At 51.6% G+C, this 19,707-nt stretch overlaps 1 protein-coding gene across 2 annotated transcripts; it reads right to left on the reverse strand.

Annotated features, from left to right (window-relative positions):
* Positions 1-174: 174 nt before the first annotated feature.
* On the reverse strand, positions 175-11,407 carry PCIF1 (phosphorylated CTD interacting factor 1). Of its 2 annotated transcripts, none has more exons than XM_017653430.3 (17): positions 11,274-11,407; positions 9,374-9,543; positions 7,830-7,972; positions 7,614-7,738; positions 6,338-6,475; positions 6,044-6,174; positions 5,752-5,906; positions 4,934-5,081; positions 4,757-4,840; positions 4,416-4,515; positions 3,190-3,352; positions 2,349-2,521; positions 2,127-2,213; positions 1,872-2,056; positions 1,062-1,155; positions 784-959; positions 175-641 (listed from the first exon to the last, which is right to left on the reverse strand). In XM_017653430.3, the coding sequence occupies exons 3-17, from the start codon at positions 7,951-7,953 to the stop codon at positions 587-589; spliced, it is 1,938 nt and encodes a 645-aa protein (XP_017508919.1). In that variant the 5' UTR covers positions 7,954-7,972; positions 9,374-9,543; positions 11,274-11,407; the 3' UTR covers positions 175-586. The 2 variants fall into 2 exon arrangements, with proteins under 2 accessions (XP_017508919.1, XP_017508918.1); XM_017653429.3 differs by having other exon boundaries at positions 175-693.
* Positions 11,408-19,707: the final 8,300 nt, after the last annotated feature.

Raw genomic sequence — 19,707 nt, forward strand, 5'->3', positions numbered from 1 at the left:
ACAGGCAGAAGCCTCCAGGGACCCAAGGGTGGGGGTGAGGGGCGGCAGTGTGGAACCCTGTGCTGGGGGGTAAAGGCCCAGGGCCATGAGAAGGGGAGCCTGGATATAGAGGGGTGCAGTCCTGGAAGTATCTGCAGGTTCCTTGGACTTCTCTGTCCTCAAGACCCTCACACATTCTTACGGGAATTTCTGTATTTCCTTTTACAAATGAAACCAGGCGGCAACAGGACTTGGGGGAGGACAGGAAGGGGAGGAATGGGGTCTATGTACAGGGGCCGTGGAGTGAGTCTGAGGTGGGAAGTTGGGGGAAGGGGCAGGGAGGGGAGCCCCGGCAAGCCAACATCTTCCTGTGTCACTGGCAGCCTGGCTCCTGGGGATAGGCCCCAGGGTCCGCCCAGCACCAGAGGCCTGAGTCCCGGCAGTCCGCACCAGCACCCTGGGGCTTCTCCTCCCCGCAGGGTGTGTTAAGTGGGGTGAGGCTCGCGGCTGGGGCCCTGTTCTCGGCCTGAGTCCCGGTCCTTGGCCTCTGAGGAGGACGACGAGGAGCCAGAGCCATGGCTGCGGCCTGACTGCCGGTAGGCAGTGCTCAGCTCCTGCAGCCTCTCTGGCGTCGGCCCCCATTTGGCAAAGCCAGGGTCGTTCTGTAGGAAGAGCACGGCCGTGTTGTGGACAGCCTTGTAGTGCATTTCCTCCCTGTGGGCAAAGGAGCAGCTCAGGGGGGTGCTCAGTGTGGCCCCATCAGCCGGCCCGGCCCTCCTGCCCCTGCCTGCCCTGGGCACTCACTTCTTGCAGACGTGCTGGGAGCCGCTGCGGTACTCATGCTCAAAGGCCGGCAGGACCAGCTGGTGGCGTTTGAAGCGGCTCTGCTCCATGCGGGTGAGCGCCGGTGTTGGGGGTTCCCGCCATTCTGGGATGAACACTATGAAGGACAGGGGCTCTGGGGAGCTCTCCAGCAGTTTCTGGGGAGGGGGCATGAAGCGACATGAGGTGCTGCCTTCCAGGTGGCTGGTAGTCTTGCTCGCCAACACCCTCTCGCCCCACCTCTGCAGCAGCACACCCACCTCGAAGTGGGAGACCATGGCATCCATGAGCTCCTCACAGAACGGAGGGTTGGCCTCAAAGGAACCACTCAGCGGGGAGAAATCCAGGCAGGGCCTGGGGAGAAAGGTGGGCATTGAGTTCCGCTGGGACCCAGTCCCTCAACCAAAAACAGGCGCTGCCCCCACCTCTAGGCAGCCACATTGAAGCGATGGACTGAGGCAGGCCAGAGGCCGACATTCATCCTAAATGTGTCCTGGGACAGGGTGTGGCAATTTCCATAGAAGGAATGAAAACAGAGAGGCTCAGGTTTGGCAGCCTAAGTCTACCAAGCTGGTTCGTGGAGCAGCTTGGAGCTCAAATCCAGTTCTGACCCCACTGGCGCTACAGCACCGACCACATCCAGCAGTCCCCCGGCTGCTGAGCTTCCCCTCCTGCTGGCCTGGCCATGTCTTCTTTCTGGAGACAGTATCATCCCTTCTTCTCATCCACGCCCCTGCCCCCCGCCCCCAGGTTAGTCTGGAGGGTCTCTGAGGTCTGTATTACCACTTCCTATTCTTCTCAGTACCTGCAACCAGGTGCTCCTATTCCAAATCTGAGCTCATTCATTGAGAAACCCACAGGCTGGGTTAGGGGATGTCCCAGGCTCACAGAGGTTCAGCAACATGTCCCAGGTTACACAGCTGATGGGGTGAAGGCAGAGACTACACCCAGGAGTGCCTGACTCCAAAGCCCTGAAGCATCAGGACACAGCTGGCCAAGGTGGGCTCTGTGCTCTGGAGACAACTTCCCTGGCCTGGGCAGGAGGGGCCCCAGTAGTCCCTGGTTCTCACCCGCGGGAGCCAAAGTAGCCGTCTGTGTCGGGGAAGGCAGAGCAGTACTGACGGAAGTAGCAGTTGAGGGGTGAGGCAAAGCACTCGAAGCTGACGCTGAAGAGCCGGTGGAGGGCCTCAAAGACATGCACAGGCAGCGAGCCCTGCAGGCCTGTCCCCTCATAGAGGCCCACGCCAAACATCATCTGCAGAGTGGCCACCATCAGTGTCGAGCTCAGCCTCCCCACTCCCTCCAGGGGAGCCCTTCCCCCGTACCTGGTACCGTCGGAGAAGACACCAGACTCGGGGCAGGAACCTCTCAAAGGCAGAGTCATCAATGCAGCTGTAGCGGTAAAGGAGCCACTGTGGGAGAGCGAGCAGCGTGCTTCAGCAGCGGCCCCTCCCTCCCCCATCACGGGCCTCCCGCTGAGGACTCTGGGTCAAGCCCTCACCTCTCCCACCTGGGGAGACCTGCCTCCACGGTCCCTCAGCTCTTACCAGCTTGCTGAAGTAGTTGCGGCTGACCTTGACCATCTCTCCCTTATACCGGATGCAGACCACATTATTCTCCATATGCATCTCTACATTGGGCATGGGGGGCGCAGACACAGCCAGCCGGACTGGGTAGCAGTACACCAGGCGGGGCTCCACCTCTGGGGCCTCCACCTCCTCTGCGGGCAGGGAGAGCAGTGAGGGGCAACCCTGCCCCCAGACAGCCTCAGTGCCTACTGTGTGCCTCCCAGTAACCTAGGGGGTTAAGTCTTCGCCCATGGAGGAATAATCCAAGGCTCAGGTGGTTGGGTAACAAAGCAAACAGCCAGGCAACTGGGAGGGGCAAGAAGTGGTGGCCTGTGTCCACATGCTCTGTACTGCCTCGGCCGCTAATCTGCCATGCTCAGGGGCTTGGTAGGCAAGCAGCCTCAGGTCTATGGGTCTCGCTGCCATGCAGAGGTATGAGAACTGCATTGCCTTCAAAACAGCTACCACACTTTAGTGATCTATTGGGACCAAACACTTTGAGTTACCACTGACTCCTCATGTGATCCTCTAGCCTGGTATTCTACTTCAGTTTGGGGAAACTGAGGCTCAGAGAGACAGGCTAAATACAGGTCCACCTAACTACTTACCCCTGGACCATCTTTCTCTGATCACCTCTGGCAGTCCCTTACTTATCACTTCTGCCCAGTTCTTAGAGTGTTGAGACCCCACCAAAGGACACAGCAGGTCCTGCCCTAGACCTGCTGGAAGAGGGGCTTCAACACAGTCTCTGGCCTTGAAGCTCAGCCTCACTTGTCCCTTCAACCAGGGCCAGCTGGCTCCCTGCCACCTGGCCCCCTACCTGGGATGTTGTTTTCCTTGAGGATGGCAAGGTGTTTCTCCCGGATCCGTTTGACGTACTCCAGGGAGATGTGGTAGATCTTACTGCAGATGCCTTCCACGGAGTCCTTGGCTGCCGCTGAGACATGAGGGCCACATTGTCTCCGCAGATGCTCCAGACGATCCTGGAGGAGAAAATCCTGATCAGGGTGGTAGTGGTCTGGCAGAAGAGAGCTGCTGGATTCCAAAAGCCCTTGTTTTGAAACCAGCTTTGGTACACACTAGCTGCATTACTTGGACAAATCCCTTGGCATCTCTGAATCTTATTCCTCGACTATTAAGGGAACACAAAATACTTACCTAACAAGGCAATTTAAATGTTAAATGTGATTGTTCCCTTAAGGGCTTACCAAGCCCCAGGCATATAGCAAATGTCCAATAAATGCCAGCATTTACTGTTGGGGTTACACTGTGCCAGATCCTGTGATACTTGATGGGAAGAAAGAAACCAAGCATATTCCCCACTTAAAAAGCATTTGCAGTCTATCAGAGAAAAAGACCATTACAAGGTGTGGTCCTTGGTCATTGCAGATTCAACATTTGAGCTTTTAGCTACTTGCAAGGATAAATGGGCATTGACAATTCTACTGAATCACATGTGTGAAAGTGATGAGTGAATCTGAGTCACTCTGGCTAGTGAGTACACCTACCTTTGTCACTCTCTACGTGTCAAGTACACAGTTACTATCGTGAAGTACGAAACCTTGTCTCTTGTGAAAAATGGTCCTGAAAAAAAAGCCCATTGCTAGTGCTGGTGGAGAGGTAAAGCAGTGATGACTCTGGTCCAGAAAACAGAACTGTTTTGGACGTGTTAAGGGAGGGAACTGAAACCAGTGACAGCTCTCAACCACATTATGAGCACACACCCGAGAAAAGGCAGTTTGTCCATCTTGTTTCCAAAAATCTACTCAAGGGAAATGTTTAACATTCATTAAGTTGAAAGGGCAGCTTATGGCGTGTGGCTGAGCATTATTCCATCAAGCACCTTATCAGAGATGTTCTTTGAGAGCCAGAGCGTATATAAACATCTCCATATACTTGAGTCTAGGGACCAATGAGTGTCAAAAGTCCACTGTACTGCATACATACAGGCTGCTGTGGGGCCCTGCCCAGCCTGAACAAGCAGTGGGCTTCTTGGAGGAAGTGGCCACAGCCTTTCCACTGGCTTCCTTCCCCGGGGCCACTCACCATGTAGTCCTCCTTGGAGGCTGAATGGTCCTTCCGCAGCCAGCTGAAGGTGTCCTCCACGTTCCACTTGACCACCTTTCTGCTGTCAGGGGATGCGCTCCTGCAGGTTAAGGGTGCATAAAGGGGCTGGCTGATAAGTGCTCCACCCTCTCAACCCACCGCCACCTGCATCCAAGCACCAGCCTCTATCTAGTCTTACACGGCAGCCTTTGTCCTGCCTTTGGACGCCAGCCCCACTTCTGCCACCAACAGCAATGACAGAGCCCTGTGAGTCGGCCAGATGACCTCTAACCTCCCCCAGTCTAATCAGACCCATCTGGTGGGGCAGGAGAGGGCCAAACCTGGACTCGATGAGCCGCCTAGCGGCCTCTGCGTATTTAAAGAGCAGGCGCTTGGCTTCCTCCCGGAACTTGATTCGGGATAACCTGGCTCAGAGAGTGGAGAGAATTAGAGCCCTTCTATACAGGGCTGAGCACACACATCAAACTGCCCTGATCGGCCCTGCTGTGGCGTTGTACCTGATAGGAATGTCATTCATGATTTCGCGAAACATGGAAGGTGACACGACTGGTTCACAGTTGCTCGGCAACAGAGGGTCCGAGCCTTTGTCCACAACCTTGCGCTCCAGCATCCAGCGGTTGAAAGATTCCCGGGGGGGCTCAATGCCTGTGGGACAAGAGAGCTGATGAAGGTCTGGATTTAGCAGACTCCATGTGGCCCGGCACACAAGGAGGCACTGCATGGGTACAACAGTAAAATAAGACCTGGCCTATTATGTCAGGAGCGTACATTCTAGGCCATACTTCCTAAAGTATATTCTGAGACTCACTGGTTTCATAAAGGGCATTAATAAATGTTACACAAAGTAAAATAGGGGGGTGGGAGGGATTCTATATTTCCGCAAAGTTATATTTATTTACTAATCAATAAAAGCTGCAGTTTATTGAGCACTTAACATGCCACTTATCCTTACAGCAGTAATCTGGGGTATTATTACTCATTTTATGCCCTTTTAGACATATAAAAGGCTTCAAACAGTGCCTGGCAAATAGTTAAGCACTCTGGAAGTATTAATAATCATTCTTGTTACTGAACCCAGCCACCCTTTATGTAGGCAGGTATCATCCCTACCTACCTCACAGGGAGGAACCCCAAGTACAGTGGTTAAGCAATGAGCCCCAGGTCACACACCCAGCAGTTAGTAGAGCTGGGGCTCCACACGCCTGCTCCCAGCCACTGGGCTCCACTGTGCCATCGCCCAAGCCCAGCTGACCAACCCCAACTCTTGCTAGAGACAGATGGCCACAAAGGAGACCAAGACCCCAGAGACAACTACCCTCTCGCTGCTGGCACAGCTCCCGGTAGTGCTGCCGAAGCTTTAGGATGAGCTGGGAACGTAGCAACTCCACCTCGGGATGTGGAGGCAACACCTCCGAAGGCCCCCGGTGCTTAATGACAGCATTGGTCTGGATGTCCAGATCCCAGTACACCCTTGGGATGTAGACAGGGGAAATGAGGAAAGTAGAAAAAAGGGACGGAGGGGTACCCTGCTCTCCACCACACCCTGCAGTCCTAGGCAGGCTGGCTATCAAAGATGGGCACCCTCAAGCCAATCAGAAGGGACTCACTCAGTGGGTCGGAGGAGAGCTGCCTGCTGTTTATCTTCAGAGGACGTCCCCCAAATCTTCAGCGTCGGGGTTCCTGGAACACTGGGGGAGCTGGGCACTGATGGGCCCGTGGGTGTCACAGGGATTTCAATCTGCAGCAAGTCAAAGGCATGAGGCCAGTTGAGTTGGCCTTCAGTTCTAGCACTGTGAATCTGGTGAGCTGTGCCTCAGCCCCCTCCTGGCCAGGCCCTTGTGGGGAACCTCCTGGCTGCTTGCCGGCAGCTTGCCAGCCAGCTCCCAAGAGCCCACACTCACCTTGGGCTTCTTCACACCATTGCCGCTTGGCTGCTCTTCTGAGAGCTGCTGCTTTCGGGGCTTGTTCTCAGCCGGGGGAGTTTCCACCAAGCTTGAGTCTTGGGGCAGTGGGGTCGCATTCAGCCCCAACGGATCCGACTAGTGGAGGGAGACCAGCAGAGCTGTGACCAGGGCCAGTGCCTCAGGGGCCCCAGTACTGTGGAATCCTGGTACCTTCCCGCCCCTGCTCCTACTCACTGGAGAAGAGCAGAGGGGGTTGGGATGCAGAAAGAACATGGGCTCCACTCCTGCTTGCTACTTGGCAACTGTGTGACCCTGGGGTTGTAACTTCCATTCCTAATTCCCTCACCTTCAAAAGAGCTAAGCTAAGCCCTGCCTTGCCATTGAGAAGATGGTTAAATGAGTCAATGAATATGACCAGCTTATCATGACATCTGGCACAAGACCAATGCTCGGTACATGTTAATTTATTTTCCTTAACTACCAGAATCAAAAGTCAGGGATAAAGGGAAAACTTATATGCCCCACAGACGGAACTCCTCAGGGGACACCAGGAGTATGGGTGATCTGAGGGTGGGCACTGTGGTCCTGAGATCACATCAGGGGTGAGTCCTACTCTGCCTCTTACAGGCTTGAGGTCTTGAGCCAGTCATTTCCCCTCTCTGAGCTTCAGTGTCTTCATCTGTAAAATGGGAATGTCAACTGGCTTGACTGTGCCCAGGAAAGGAAGTCTGCCCCAACTGACAGGGATCCAAAGCCCAAGTCTCCAAAAGAGAGCCTGTGCCTGTACTTCCCCATCACACTGACACACTGGTTCATGAAATGAGTTCCGCCTTCCTTCTTACCACTTCCATTAACCACCTCACCTTAGTCACGAATTCAGAGAGGCCTGTCCTGTGTCCTCCCCTTCCACAGACCCAGATAGAATCCCTGCTGTATTCTGACACTATTCTTCATGCAAATGCCACACCATAATCCTACTGGCCCCTTCTAAACCATGCGCCCCTGAGAGTGCAAGGACAGGACCAGGTCTAGCTTGCTCAGAACTGCCTCATGGGCACAGTGCCCACAAGTTCAACATCACACACTATTAGAGTCACCTGTTTATGTGTCAATCTCTTCTATTGAGCATTAGGTTCCATGAGAGCAAGTACAATGTCTTATCTTGTTTGTCACTATATCCCCAGGTAGGCACATAACAGCTGTGCAGTATACATCTGGGGAAGCCAAGATGCCAGAAGCTGCTCTGAGAGCCCTGACCTGGGCTGGCACTCACAATCACGTCATGCTGGCCCAGCACGGGCATCTCCCACAGGGACTGGTTGGTGAATCGATTGAAGTAGTAAGGACGGTTCTCCCGCCTGCTCCAGCATTTCTCCCAGCCTGCATGCACCAGCTCCTCTGCAAACAAGCATGGAACCCAGCCAGGGTCAGGGCTGCTCCTAGGGCACCGTTCCTACCCAGCCACCCCACCACTGCCCCTTGCCAGTACCTGGGAGGTCCTGCACCAGACGGATGGGCTTTGGAGAACAGGGCTGACTCTGACTGGAGGCGCCTGGGGAGTGACTCAGCAGGGATGCTTCCTCCCGGGGGCCGCCATGGTTCTCATTGGCCATCTCAGCACCCACACTGGACCTGCCATGCAGAAAACCAAAGGGTATCAGGGCCAGGAGTGCATGCAGATCAACTCCACCCTCTACCCACCAGTTAGAGCCTACTGAGGGCCCCAGTGACCCCCCCTGCAGATACGGCGAAATCAATCCAGTCCTGTTCTGGGCCAGCATAGTACTATCCAACGAGCCCCAGGATCTATGTTGCAGTTCCCTCAACTGTAAAATGGGTGCACATCTATTGTTCCTTTTGTCTGAAATACCCTCCCCAATCCTCCTCTGGTTTGCCACTAGGCTCACATCCTCCAGGAAGCCTTCCTTGGCTCTCCTGCCCCCCAGACTAGGTGATCAGAGCCCCTTCTCAGGGTCATTGCACCTCCACTGTGGCACATAAGACTATCAACGGATCTGTCTCCTCACTAAACTGTCAGAACTCCCAGGATGAGGAACTGGGTCCAGTCCAGCTCTCTCCACTTCTCAGCAGGGCACCTGGGCCCAAGAGGAGATCTATGCATTCTGCAAGTATTTATAAGGCACCAAGAGCAGCAATCAAGACAGAACATTCTGCCCTTGAGAAGCTACTTCCATGAGAAGAAATAACAACTCCTCCTCCCCCTCCCTGTTCCTATCCATAAAACCTAACTGGAACAAAGCCCAGCCCAGGAAGGGACATGGCATCTAACTGGATGCCTCATTCTACACTACAGGGCAGGAAGCAATCTGCTGTTAAAATAACCAGTGGAACTGAGAAGGAATATCTAATTCAGTCCATCTCAAAACCCAGGTGAAAAATTACTTTAAAATACCTGGAAGGAGGTCGGCCCCTTCAGATTTGCATCACTATTACCCACCCCACCAAAGCACACCTAGCTTAAGCCTCAGTGGCCAAAGTGGTTTCCAACCCAGCTGTTAGGCTCCTAGGGGCCAAATGAGATTGTATTGGTGATCCTTTTTTTTCAACGTGTCACAACACCCAAAAGAAATCAAACATTTTATCCACAGAAAGACCACAAAGGCACATTTAAACATCAGTTATCTTTGCTTGCTGAAATTTTATCAACTCATTGTGGTCATACTGATTATCTCATGCTGATCAGAAGTTCTGATTGGCTGTTGACAACATCATAGGAATCATTAAAACATTGATTTTATTATACACTCAGTCATAGACGTCTTTGTTAATTTGGGAAGGGAAAAGTGAATGGTTACTTCATTGGTACAATCTGGCAGATAAAATGCAGGGAGCAAGAGGACATACATACAACAGAAGGGCAGAAGGGGGACATGGTAACAAAAAGGTCTGGAGCCACTGACCAAGGGAAGAAAAAACTGCAGCTGCTTTGGTTTTCTGGGGAGAAGGGATTTCTTTTGCCTTGGGGCTAAGCCCATAGGTCTTAAGGCTGAACGAGGTCCCTCTTTTTCTCACCCTCTGGGGTCTGCAACACTAGCATTAGAGGGTATTCTTCTCTGACGGGATGGACCCCCACATCACAGGGTCCCACAGAGGCAGGGAGTAGACCCGAAGGAAGGCTCAGCACAGGTGGGCCAGTCAGCAGTGAAGTGGACAGGGGCCCAGGGGATTTCTTGCATCAGCAACTGCAGAGCAAATGGAAGAAAAGAGAGTCACAGACTGTACTATGCTGCACAACAGAGACACCACCAAGATGGACAATGGCAGAGTAATCTGGGAGCCATCAAGACAGGGCAGGATGCACTGTGGGATATTTGGGGACTCAAGGGATGAAAATGGTACGTCTCAAGCTTTCCAACCAACAGGCTCACCATCATTACCTTGCACTCTGCACAGTCACACAAGGCCCCATGTTGAGAGCCTTGAGCCTAGTTTAATGCTCTGCTGTCACTGTCTTGATATTTTAATAAATTTTTAACAGGAGGCCCACGTCTCAAGGGACCCCACAATTTGTGCAGCTGGTCCTGCCGACCAAAGTACCCCTAAGATAAAAGTTAACACACATTATCAAAACAGGGACACAATCCAAAGCTACCCATAGTTCAGTGAAAAACACACTTCTTTGAATCAGGTCTTTAAAAAAAATGCAAATGCTTTATGTAATACATCATGTTCATCTTTATTGAAAAGCTATTTTCCCCAAGAAATACTCTGTGATACTGATGCACTAAGGTAGATTAAACTGTGCAGAGGAGGCATAAGCAGCACGGCTTAGAGAGGCCAAACGGGGACACTGCAGCTATTTCCAGAACTGCCTGTGCATCAGAACGATGGGGAGGCGGGAGGGATGGGGGAGCTGTAAAAACATTCTGATTCCTGTTCCTCACCTCCATATCTTACAAGTCAGAAATGGGAGGCAAAGTTCACAAGGCTTTGTATTAATGCACCCCAAGAATGAGTGGGAGACGAAATATCTACTTTTTTCATTTTACAGTTTCAAATCCTTACCAATTTTTTTATGACTAAAACTAATTTTTTAATTTCCCAGGTGATTTCGATGCAGCAGGTCGGTGGCCAAAGTATCAGCTCTGGGTTTGGACAGACCCGAGTTCCAGACCCTTCTGCCGCTTTTCTATTTATAAACCAGAATCATTCAACCTCTATAGTTCCTACGAGTAGAGTCAAGCATACTGCACACTCGCTGTAACAGAAAACCTCTATTATTAAGATAACGTTTTAAATTATCCTTTGGATTCCCAGCCCCCACGCATACCACAATTTAACAGCGCCAAGCAGCTTAAAGGGTAAACAACGGTAACTACGCAACTAGAGGAACCCTCCAGAAGGAATTGAGCGTCCGATCCCGGGTAGGAAAACATGGGGCGGGTCACCTCAGTAACGCACCAATCAGAGTTCTCCGACCCAGTAGGGAGGAGTCAAAGGGATTGCAAAGTGCGCAGGCGTGGGGAGAGCGCGAAGGCGGGGGTGTGGGGGGAGGGCTCCAGTGCGCGCACACCTGCCTTCTTCCCTTCCCCCACCCTCTGCTAACCCAAGCAGAGGCGGGCTGCTCGGCGCGCGCGCGCGCCAGCCCATCTCCCGGGCTCCGCCCCCCGCCCCGCCGCGCGCTCCCGCCCCCGGGCTGAGGCGACTCAGAGTCTGAGCCCGACACAAAGGCGGTGGCGGCGGCAGCAGCGGAGGGGCCCAAGAGGCCGCTCTACCCAGCGCTCTCCGGACCCTCTCCCACCCAGGCCACCAGCTCGGCCGTCAATCCCCAAGCCTAAGATGGCGGCGGTGGCAGGGACAGGGCAAGCGGTAGCCCCGAGCAGAGAACGCCGGAGGGGCCACCGCCTCCGGCTTCGGATCCCCGGACCCTGGCGCGGCTCGCGGCGGGACCATGGCTTCCTGAGGCTCTTACCTGGCCGGAGCGGACTCGAGGAGATGCGGCTACACGTTCTGCTCAACCGCCCGTTTTGCCGCCTCCGCCTCGCCCTCCCCAGCGCCGCTGCCGCCATCTTGTGTCCCGAGCCGGGACTCCGCGCTGCGCATGCGCTGGTACCGCCTCTGAGGGACCTCGCCGCTCTGGCGCCGCCATCTTGAGTGTGGCCGGGTTGGCCGACTCTTCGGACCCTGCTTGCTTTCGGCCCCCTCCCCCTTTTCCCATCCTGAACTGCTATTCCTTGCGAGTGTGAGGAGGGGAAAGCAGCTTTGTTTGCCCTGGGGTGTGGACCGAGGGAACAACAGGCAAGCACAATCCCTGCCTCAGTTTCCCCGGCGAGCACACCCGTTGCGGCCAGGGGATCTAGGTGGGCGGTGCGCCGACAGGGTCGGACTGAGCGTGCGCATCAGGTGGGGCGCGAGACGGCTTGCGGACCTCCGGGGACTCTGCCCACGCCGGCCCGGGGGGCGGAGTCCCGGTGGCGTCGGCTCCGGGCGTAGCGGGGACCTGGGTCTTAGTCCCCGCTGTTCTATCTTGTAACGGCCAGTCGCTTTCCTTTTCTGGGCCTCTGTCCACGATATTTTCCAGCCCTTTCCAAAATCCAGCCTCCCATGATGAGGTTGTACAAATTAAAAGTGCTCACGTAAAAGAAACTCAAAACAGCCGTGGGAGACGTGTAATAAAGATGCATTTTGGCAGAGTTGAGATATTGTGTACTATATGCAAGAGGGGCTTTCCAACATTGGCGTGTCTGTGACTACTAGTTGACAGCGCAAAGCCTCACTGAGACCTCAAACCGGCCACAAAAGTTAGCCTAACCGGATATTGGCAGTTGCTAGGTGCCCCAAGACAGGCTCCCTGCAAGATTCTTTGATAGGAGCCGGTAGACGACTCATTAGCTCCATCTGCCTCGGGCTTTCCGAGAAGGCCAACCTCTTCAGTGGTAGTTTGAAAGGAAGACAAGATTGCCACCTACTGTTAGACTTGTGCTTCCCAAGTGGAGGAGAGGCTGTAGACGCCTCAGTAAGGCAGCCTCTCTGGTGTCCACGGTACCTTGCTCCATGGAGCTTAGGGGGTTGGGGGAGTGTCAACAAAACCAGAAGCAATAGTATGAACAAAACTAGGGTTCTCATCAGTCTGGCTAAGTTCAAACTTGTGCTCCTTTATCCCAAATGTATGGCCTTGAAGTTGTTTAACTTCTTAAAGCTTTAGTTTCCTCTGATAAGTCCACCTGCTTCATAAAGGTTTGGTGAGAATTAACTGAGATCAGTGATGCCTGTAAAGTACTCAGCACAGTACCTGTTGCTTAATAAATGTTAGCAATTGTCATCTCCCAGAATTGTGAGGATTGCTCCAAGTAGAGATGAGCCCTCCGGGATAAACCAGCTCTCTGTGGCACAACAGGTGCACGGGGTCAAGCCCTCACAGAGCATACAGTTCACTTGGGAGGCTTGATGGGAAATCAGAGATACCTGGTCCCCATCTTGGATCTACATAGAGAGACCACATGTCCTGCTTTACCTTGGACAAGACTGGGACAGTCTTGGTTTATGTCTGTTGTTTTGGCATAATATTGCCTCCCTTCTCAAAAGTGTCCTGATTTGGACTATAAGTAATATGGTCATTCTAGATTTACAGAAGACCCAGTTTTACAAGCTCCCCAGCTAGTTCTTATTAATACTGGAGTGTAAAAACTATAAAGTGGTTGTTACCTGTTCTTGCTTTTATGTTTTCAAAGTATTTTCTCATTCGTTGTTGAGATTCTCTCAATTGGTAACCAAAGACCCAAGTACCCCAAGTGCCTACTCCTGGTTTACCATGTAACCCTCTGAAGAAACCTGAGAGTAAAAGTGATTATCTCAAATTTATACATGAGGAAACTGAGGCTGCAGGGAGGAGGCAGGGGTGAAGTAATTGTCCAGGTCTCACTGCCATGAAGTAACAAATGTGGGACTTTTAAGCCCAGGGTAGCCAATGCCAAAACCCAAGGCTGATTGCATAAAACCGTGCTGATTCCCTCTCTCGTGGAGAAGGGAATCTACTCAGGGGAAGAGACTTGTCTGAGCTCTCACAGTGGTGCTGAGTATTTCCACTTCAATATCTTGCAGGTTTCCTTAGTTCAGAGTGTAAATTAAACACTGTCATTTTTCTCATCTGCCTCCCAACCTAGTCCTTGCCTCCTCACCTTTCAAAATCAGCCTCTTCTGTCCATCTCATTTCCACTACCTTGGAGCAAGCACTGTTATTTTTTAAACCTGTTTATTGTTAAGACTAGCACACATGCAGAAAAGAGCACACTGCAGAAATGGGAGACGATTTCTCAGAGTGAACACCTGGGTAAATATCACTCAGGTCAAGGTAGTGTGGAGTTCAGGGTAATCACTGTTCCCACTACTGTGATAATCACTTCCGTACTTTTGCCAACTAATAGCATCCCTAAACACTATCGCTTTTCATTTCGCCTGTTCCTTGAGCTTTATGTAAATGGGATTACACAGCCCCATTTTGTGTTTGCCCTGCTTTTGCTCACTCTTGCACTGGCCAGATTCATTTATGCTGTGCGCAGTTAGTTCGTTTTCATAGCTGGATTCCATCTTCCAGCGTGTATTTGTCTATTCTACTATTGGGGGATATTTGAAGCCCCTTACCCCGTACCTCTTTTCTGAATGATTACAGTAGTCTCCAAACTGGTCTTCTGGTCCTCCAGCCTTGCTTCCCTGCTAGTCCATAATCCACTCTGCAGTCACAGGGATCTCTTGAAGTTTGGTCATACTGTGAATCTGATCAAGTCACCCTAGGCTTAAAACTCTTGAATGTCTTCCCACTGACTTCAGGATAAAGTCCCCAACCTTTCACTTGGCTTACAAAACCAAATTATGATGACAGCTACCTGGCAGAGCCCCGGCTATAGGTTGTGTCAGGTGTTATATATACTTTCATGTTATTCACGATGTGGACTTTCAAACCATCTCTCCTCCTTCTAGTCCCAGGCATCTTGAACTATGTGTAAACTCCCTAAATGTTCCAGGTTCTCTCTTGACCCTGGACCTTTGCATATGCTGTTCGCTCTCATTCTTCTTCTCCTCTTTGCATAACTCAGTCTTCCAAGTCTTAAGCTTAGATGTTGCCTCTGCCAGGCAGCCTTCCCTGAACCCACCTCCACCCAGGCTAGGCCAGGTCCTCTCTTTTGTAGTCCCATAATCGCCCATCCTCAGTGTCTGTTTTCTTCATCCACTAGGCTGTGAGTGGAGTTGGGGCTTGTTACCCCTGTAGTCCCCATGCCTAGTGTTGTGCTTGACCCTCTGTAAATATTTGTTGACTATGAAGAGACCACACTGGGTTGAAGTCTAGGTGACTTTTTCAGGTACCCCTGCTTCTATTCCTGGCTCTGGTTTCTGTGGTGGGAACACCAAGCTAGTGCCCTTTAGGATACCAAGGAAAACATGAGCTGCCTGCTATGGCAGAGTGCCTGCCAGCCTGGACTCCTCTGCACCCAATATGGGGGCCAGCAGGTCAAGCAAGGATCCTGGGGCTTTCAAGCACTCTATCAACCTTTCTGAAGTAACAAGCCTTGCTACACAGTAGAGCTTGGGTGTGAGAAATGGTTGAGATAACCAGCTATGGCCCATCCTGGCTGGGAGCCTGCTGTGTGGGCCTCTGAGGACTCCCATCTCCACTCAGGAAAAAGCCATCTCCAAATTAACATATATACAGGTTCAGGGTACCACATACCTTACCCACTTTGTTCTTTTCCACTATAGCAAGAAGCTGCTAAGAAGAAACCTCACATTTCAACCCCCGAAATCCTGGTGGCTGGGGAAGGGAGGTTCCATGTGATGCTGTTCCAGGGCACCCCTGCCCAGCCCAGGCCTGAGCCACCCACAGACCCTGTTCTGCAGTTTAAATAACACTAAGGCCATTTCCAAGGCAAGTGGGCCTGGCCCAGAAAAGCTGTGGAAGAGAGGCTTCCACCCCAAACTGTGGTTTCCACAGGGAGTGGCCCTCTGACCATTCTGGGGCCAGATGAGAGAAGTCATTTAGTCCAAGAATAGATGAGGGGGGTGGGGCATCTCCTCTGGTCTTCCTGGCCCTGTAAGTGTCTGAGGTGGTGTCGCGCTCCCTTCTCTTGCTTCACGCAGCTGGACCCTGTATGTATGGAGGTCTGCCCTGGCCCCTTGAGAACCGGTGATAAATAAGGCAGACTCTTTGTCCTCAGGGACCCACAGAGGAGCCGGGGAGGCAGACATGTAAATAAGCCCTCTGCCACTGGGAGATGGGGCTCTACTGGGGTGACTGGGGATGGGCGTGCTTCAGAAGCAGTGATACTGAGCTGTATCTTGTTGGAAGAGTAGGACTGTCCAGGTGGGCAAGGAAAGGGGAAGGGTACAGTCTGTGCCACAGCCAGGAGGTGTGGAATGGTGTGGAGAGAACTCTGCAGCCTGAGCACCAGCAGTGGGACAGGTGCAGCTTGAATGAGAGCTTTGAACCTCAGATTCAGTCCCTGTTCTGGGTTGGTGCTCAGCATCCCCAAGTGGTGGTAGGGTCACCACATGATGGGAGCAAGGGGTGCTGGTGGTGCTCCCTTCCGCTCTCCCACTCATTCTCTCTGATGTCCATTTTTCTGCTTTGGACAGAGTGGCCAAGAGTTAGGATGTTTACACTCATACGAGCTGAGTCTGCAGAATTAAATCCCAGACTTCTTCAAAAAATAAGTCAGGGTAACATCCAGTAGCTTCCTGAAAGTCGGAGATCAGAGGAAGCTTTGACCTAAGAAGGAAGAGGGGGGGGACACAGCAGAGTCTGGGGCCCAGCTGAGGAGTTCCTAGGACACTCAGCTTCTAACCCAGACATCTCAAACCTGGCTGGGAAAAACTTCTTTAGCAGATTTATTGGGGTATCACTTAACATATCATGAGATTCACCTGTTTGAAATAAACAAGTCAATGATTTTGAATAAATTTACACAGTTGTGCAACCATCACCACGACTCAGTTTTAGAACATTTTCATCACCCCAAAAAAGATCTCTTGTGACTGTTTGCAGTTAACGCTTCTTCCCAAGCAACCAGTTTCTTATAAGTTAAACAAACTTACTATATATACAGCAATTCCACTCCTAGGCCTCCGCTCAGCAGAAAGATAAACAAAACGTGCCACATCTGCACAATGGAATACTGCACAGCAAGAAAAAAGGGTGAAGTACTGGTACATGCTAAGACATGGAGGCATCTCACAAACATTATGCGAAGAGAACGAACCAAGACATCAAGACACCATTCTGTATGGTTCCATTTGTATGGCAGGTCCAGAAAAGGCATGACTATAGAGACAGGGCGCTGACAGGGAGCTCAAGCTGGTAGCAGCCTCTCCCACACCAGGAACACATGAGCTTGGAGGTGAGAAATAAGTCATTCCTAAGAAGGCTCACAGGCACACAGGCCTACTGGATGGTGAGGTGAAAGGGCCTGGGATGAATGGGATCAAGGAGTCCTGACTTCTGCACAGCAAGCTAAGATTCTGAGGGGGCACCTCCCATGACCTTCGGGATTGTTCAGGCCTCCAAAAAGATTAGGAAAGTATGACATTCCTGGCTGCAGATCAGCTCCACAGAACTCCAGAGAAGTGCAAGGAGTTGGGTGGTGCCAGCAGGAAGCATAGGGAGCTTAGAGGCTCAGGGGAGAATTAGGCCAGGATCACACAGTCCATGATAAAATCTCCTCCTTTTGAAATCTGCAGATGCTAATTACCACCCACTTTCCATTTACCAGACTCTGTGCTGGGCACTGGGGATAGAGCCATGAATAAGTGTCAGGCTTCTGCCCTCAAGGAGTGTACAGTCTACTGGAGGAAACAGACAATAAAGAATTAAACAGAAATGACAGGTAATGATGGGGAGGGGTCTCTCAGTGGGGTGGCATTTGAGTAGAGATCGGAGTGAATAAAAACAGAACTAAGCGAAGCTCTGCATGCAAGGATGTATCTGGTAGCAGGAAGTATGAGACTCAGTGAGTTTTGTGAGTTCCAAACAGTGGTAGAAGAAGGCACTGGAGTGGAAGGGAGGCAGGCGTGGATCACCTAGTCTTTCAGGTTGTCATGGCCAGAGCCAAGTTTTGTGAGCAGTGGGGAATGAATAAGGGTTTTGACCAGGGTAGTAAAATGCTATGATTCCTACTTTTTAAAGATCCCTTTGGTTGGTGCAGCAAGACTAGACCGGTAGGGACAATAGTGAGGCAAGGTGTCCAGGTGACAGATAAAAATGGCAATGGACCAGTGTTGGTGCACATGGAGAGATGACATTTAGAGTTAGAGACACCAGGATTTGCTGATAAGGGATAGAAGGAAATAAGGAGTCAGGAATGACTCCTGTTTTTGACTTGAGCATCTGGATGAAGGTTGGTGCCATGATCTGAGATGGGGAAGACTGGGAGAGGAACAGACTCTGGTGAGAGGCAGGCGGTGGGGTGCCGGGTGCTGCAATATGGATCTAGCTGGGTGGAGGGGAGGAGCGAGGCCAGAGGTCTGTGATGTCCTCCAGATTCCCAGCTGGGGTGCTGGCATTCCTTGTCAGATCAAAGCCTGTATATGTCCAGCCCCCAGAGACTGTAGCATTAGAGCATCTTGGAAAAATGCAACATTCTGTAATGGGTTGGATGCTTCTTGCAACCTTTAGGAAGACCCTACAAAAAAGAGACAAACTTAGGCTGAAGATGGCGGTCCATCCTTATTGTCAAGAGGAAAAGTCACTGCCCACTCCCTTTTAACTTTGAAACCATATTGCTGGCTTATGAACTCCAAACATCTAGGCAGCACCGTACAGATTCTCCACCCTTTCGTCACAGCAATGACAGGCTGGGAAGCCCATACTGAGTGGCTGATGAAAGCAAGGACAGGAGGCTTAGAGGACAATCAAGAAAGAGGCCCCCGTGAGTCAGAGTCAGCTAGCAGGCTGCAAGAGGCATAGAAACTGGAAGGGAGAGTGAAGCATGAAAAAAATAAAGGAGAAAGAACTCAGAGAGGACACGGGAGCTGCTGGAGGTCAACATCTAAGGTGAGCTAGATTGGTACCACGGGCAGGGTGCAGGCTCCAGGAGTGTTGCCAAACCAACACCCTGTGAGAGGTGTTTGAATCCTTGAGTTTCAAACCTGGAAGAACCTTTGGAGGCCAGGTGGCTGGCTCTGTCCATAGAAAAAAGAACTGGGCTTCAAGGAGGAAATGGGAAAGAAAAGGAGAAACCAAAAAACCAGGTCTCCAAGCTTTAGAAGCCACAGTCACCAGCTCTGCCCTGGCTGACCCCAGAGAAGCCTCAGTCCTCTTTCTCTTTGCTCCATTTGGTAAATGTTTGGTCCCCAAGGGGCAGTACTGTCTTGCTGTTTTCTGGAAACATGTGGTCATCCTGCCTGTTTGGGAGATGTAATCCGGGTCTCCTGGTCTGACATCTGCCCCACTCCCCCACCCCTCCCCTCATCCCAACTGGGTCCCCATCACATGTTCCCAGGCACACCCACCCTGACCAACACAGGCACATATGTGGCAGTGTTCATGGGCTCAAGCAGAGTGAGCAGGAGGGGGGCCATTTCCTGAGGGGTGGGTGAGGTGGGCATGGGGAATGGAGAATGGTCAGGAGGGGAGATGGGCTGACGCGGCTTCTCCAAGCCATGCAAGGATCCAAAGAAAACACAGCTGGAGACAGGGAGAGGGTGGGGTGGGGGGGCGGTCAGGCTACACATGTTGACAACTTGGGCAGAAATCCAATCTGGTGTCCTGTGGTCAGTGGAGCCTGTGTTTACTTGGACTAGTTACTTCCTTCTGCTGTACCTCAGTTTCCCAATCTTGCAAAACAGGGACAAGAGTAGCTATCTCAAGGGATTGCTGTGAGGATTAAGTGAGATCATTAAAAAAGAGACAATACAATGGAGTGGTTAAGAGCATGGGCTCTGGAGCCAGACTGCCTTGAGCTTATTATGTAACCTCTCTGGATCTCAGTTTCCTCATCTGTACAATGGGATGATGAGACCTTTTAGGATGTTCCAAGGTTTAAGTGAGTTAATATTTGTAAGGCACTTTTTGTTTATTAGACAAATAGTTAATACTCAAAACCAGAGACATTTATATCATTGAGCCTTTGGTGTGCCAAGTACTAGGGTCAGCAGTGTATATACTTTTTCACATTAAAATCTCCCAGCCACCCAGAGATATAAGCAGGTACTAGATCATCCCCATTCCACAGATATGGAAACCGAAGCTCATAAAGAGATTTACTTTTTGACTTACTCTAGAAAGGGGTTGGCAAACTATAGCCCATGGGCTGAATCCAGCCAGCAGCTTGTTCATTTAAGCATTGTTTATAGCTGCTTCCATGCTACAATGGTAGAGTTGAACAGCTGTAACAGAGACTGTAGGGCCTGCAAAGCCC

Source organism: Manis javanica, chromosome 5 (assembly GCF_040802235.1).
Source record: "Manis javanica isolate MJ-LG chromosome 5, MJ_LKY, whole genome shotgun sequence".
In the NCBI taxonomy this organism is placed as follows: Eukaryota; Metazoa; Chordata; class Mammalia; order Pholidota; family Manidae; genus Manis; species Manis javanica.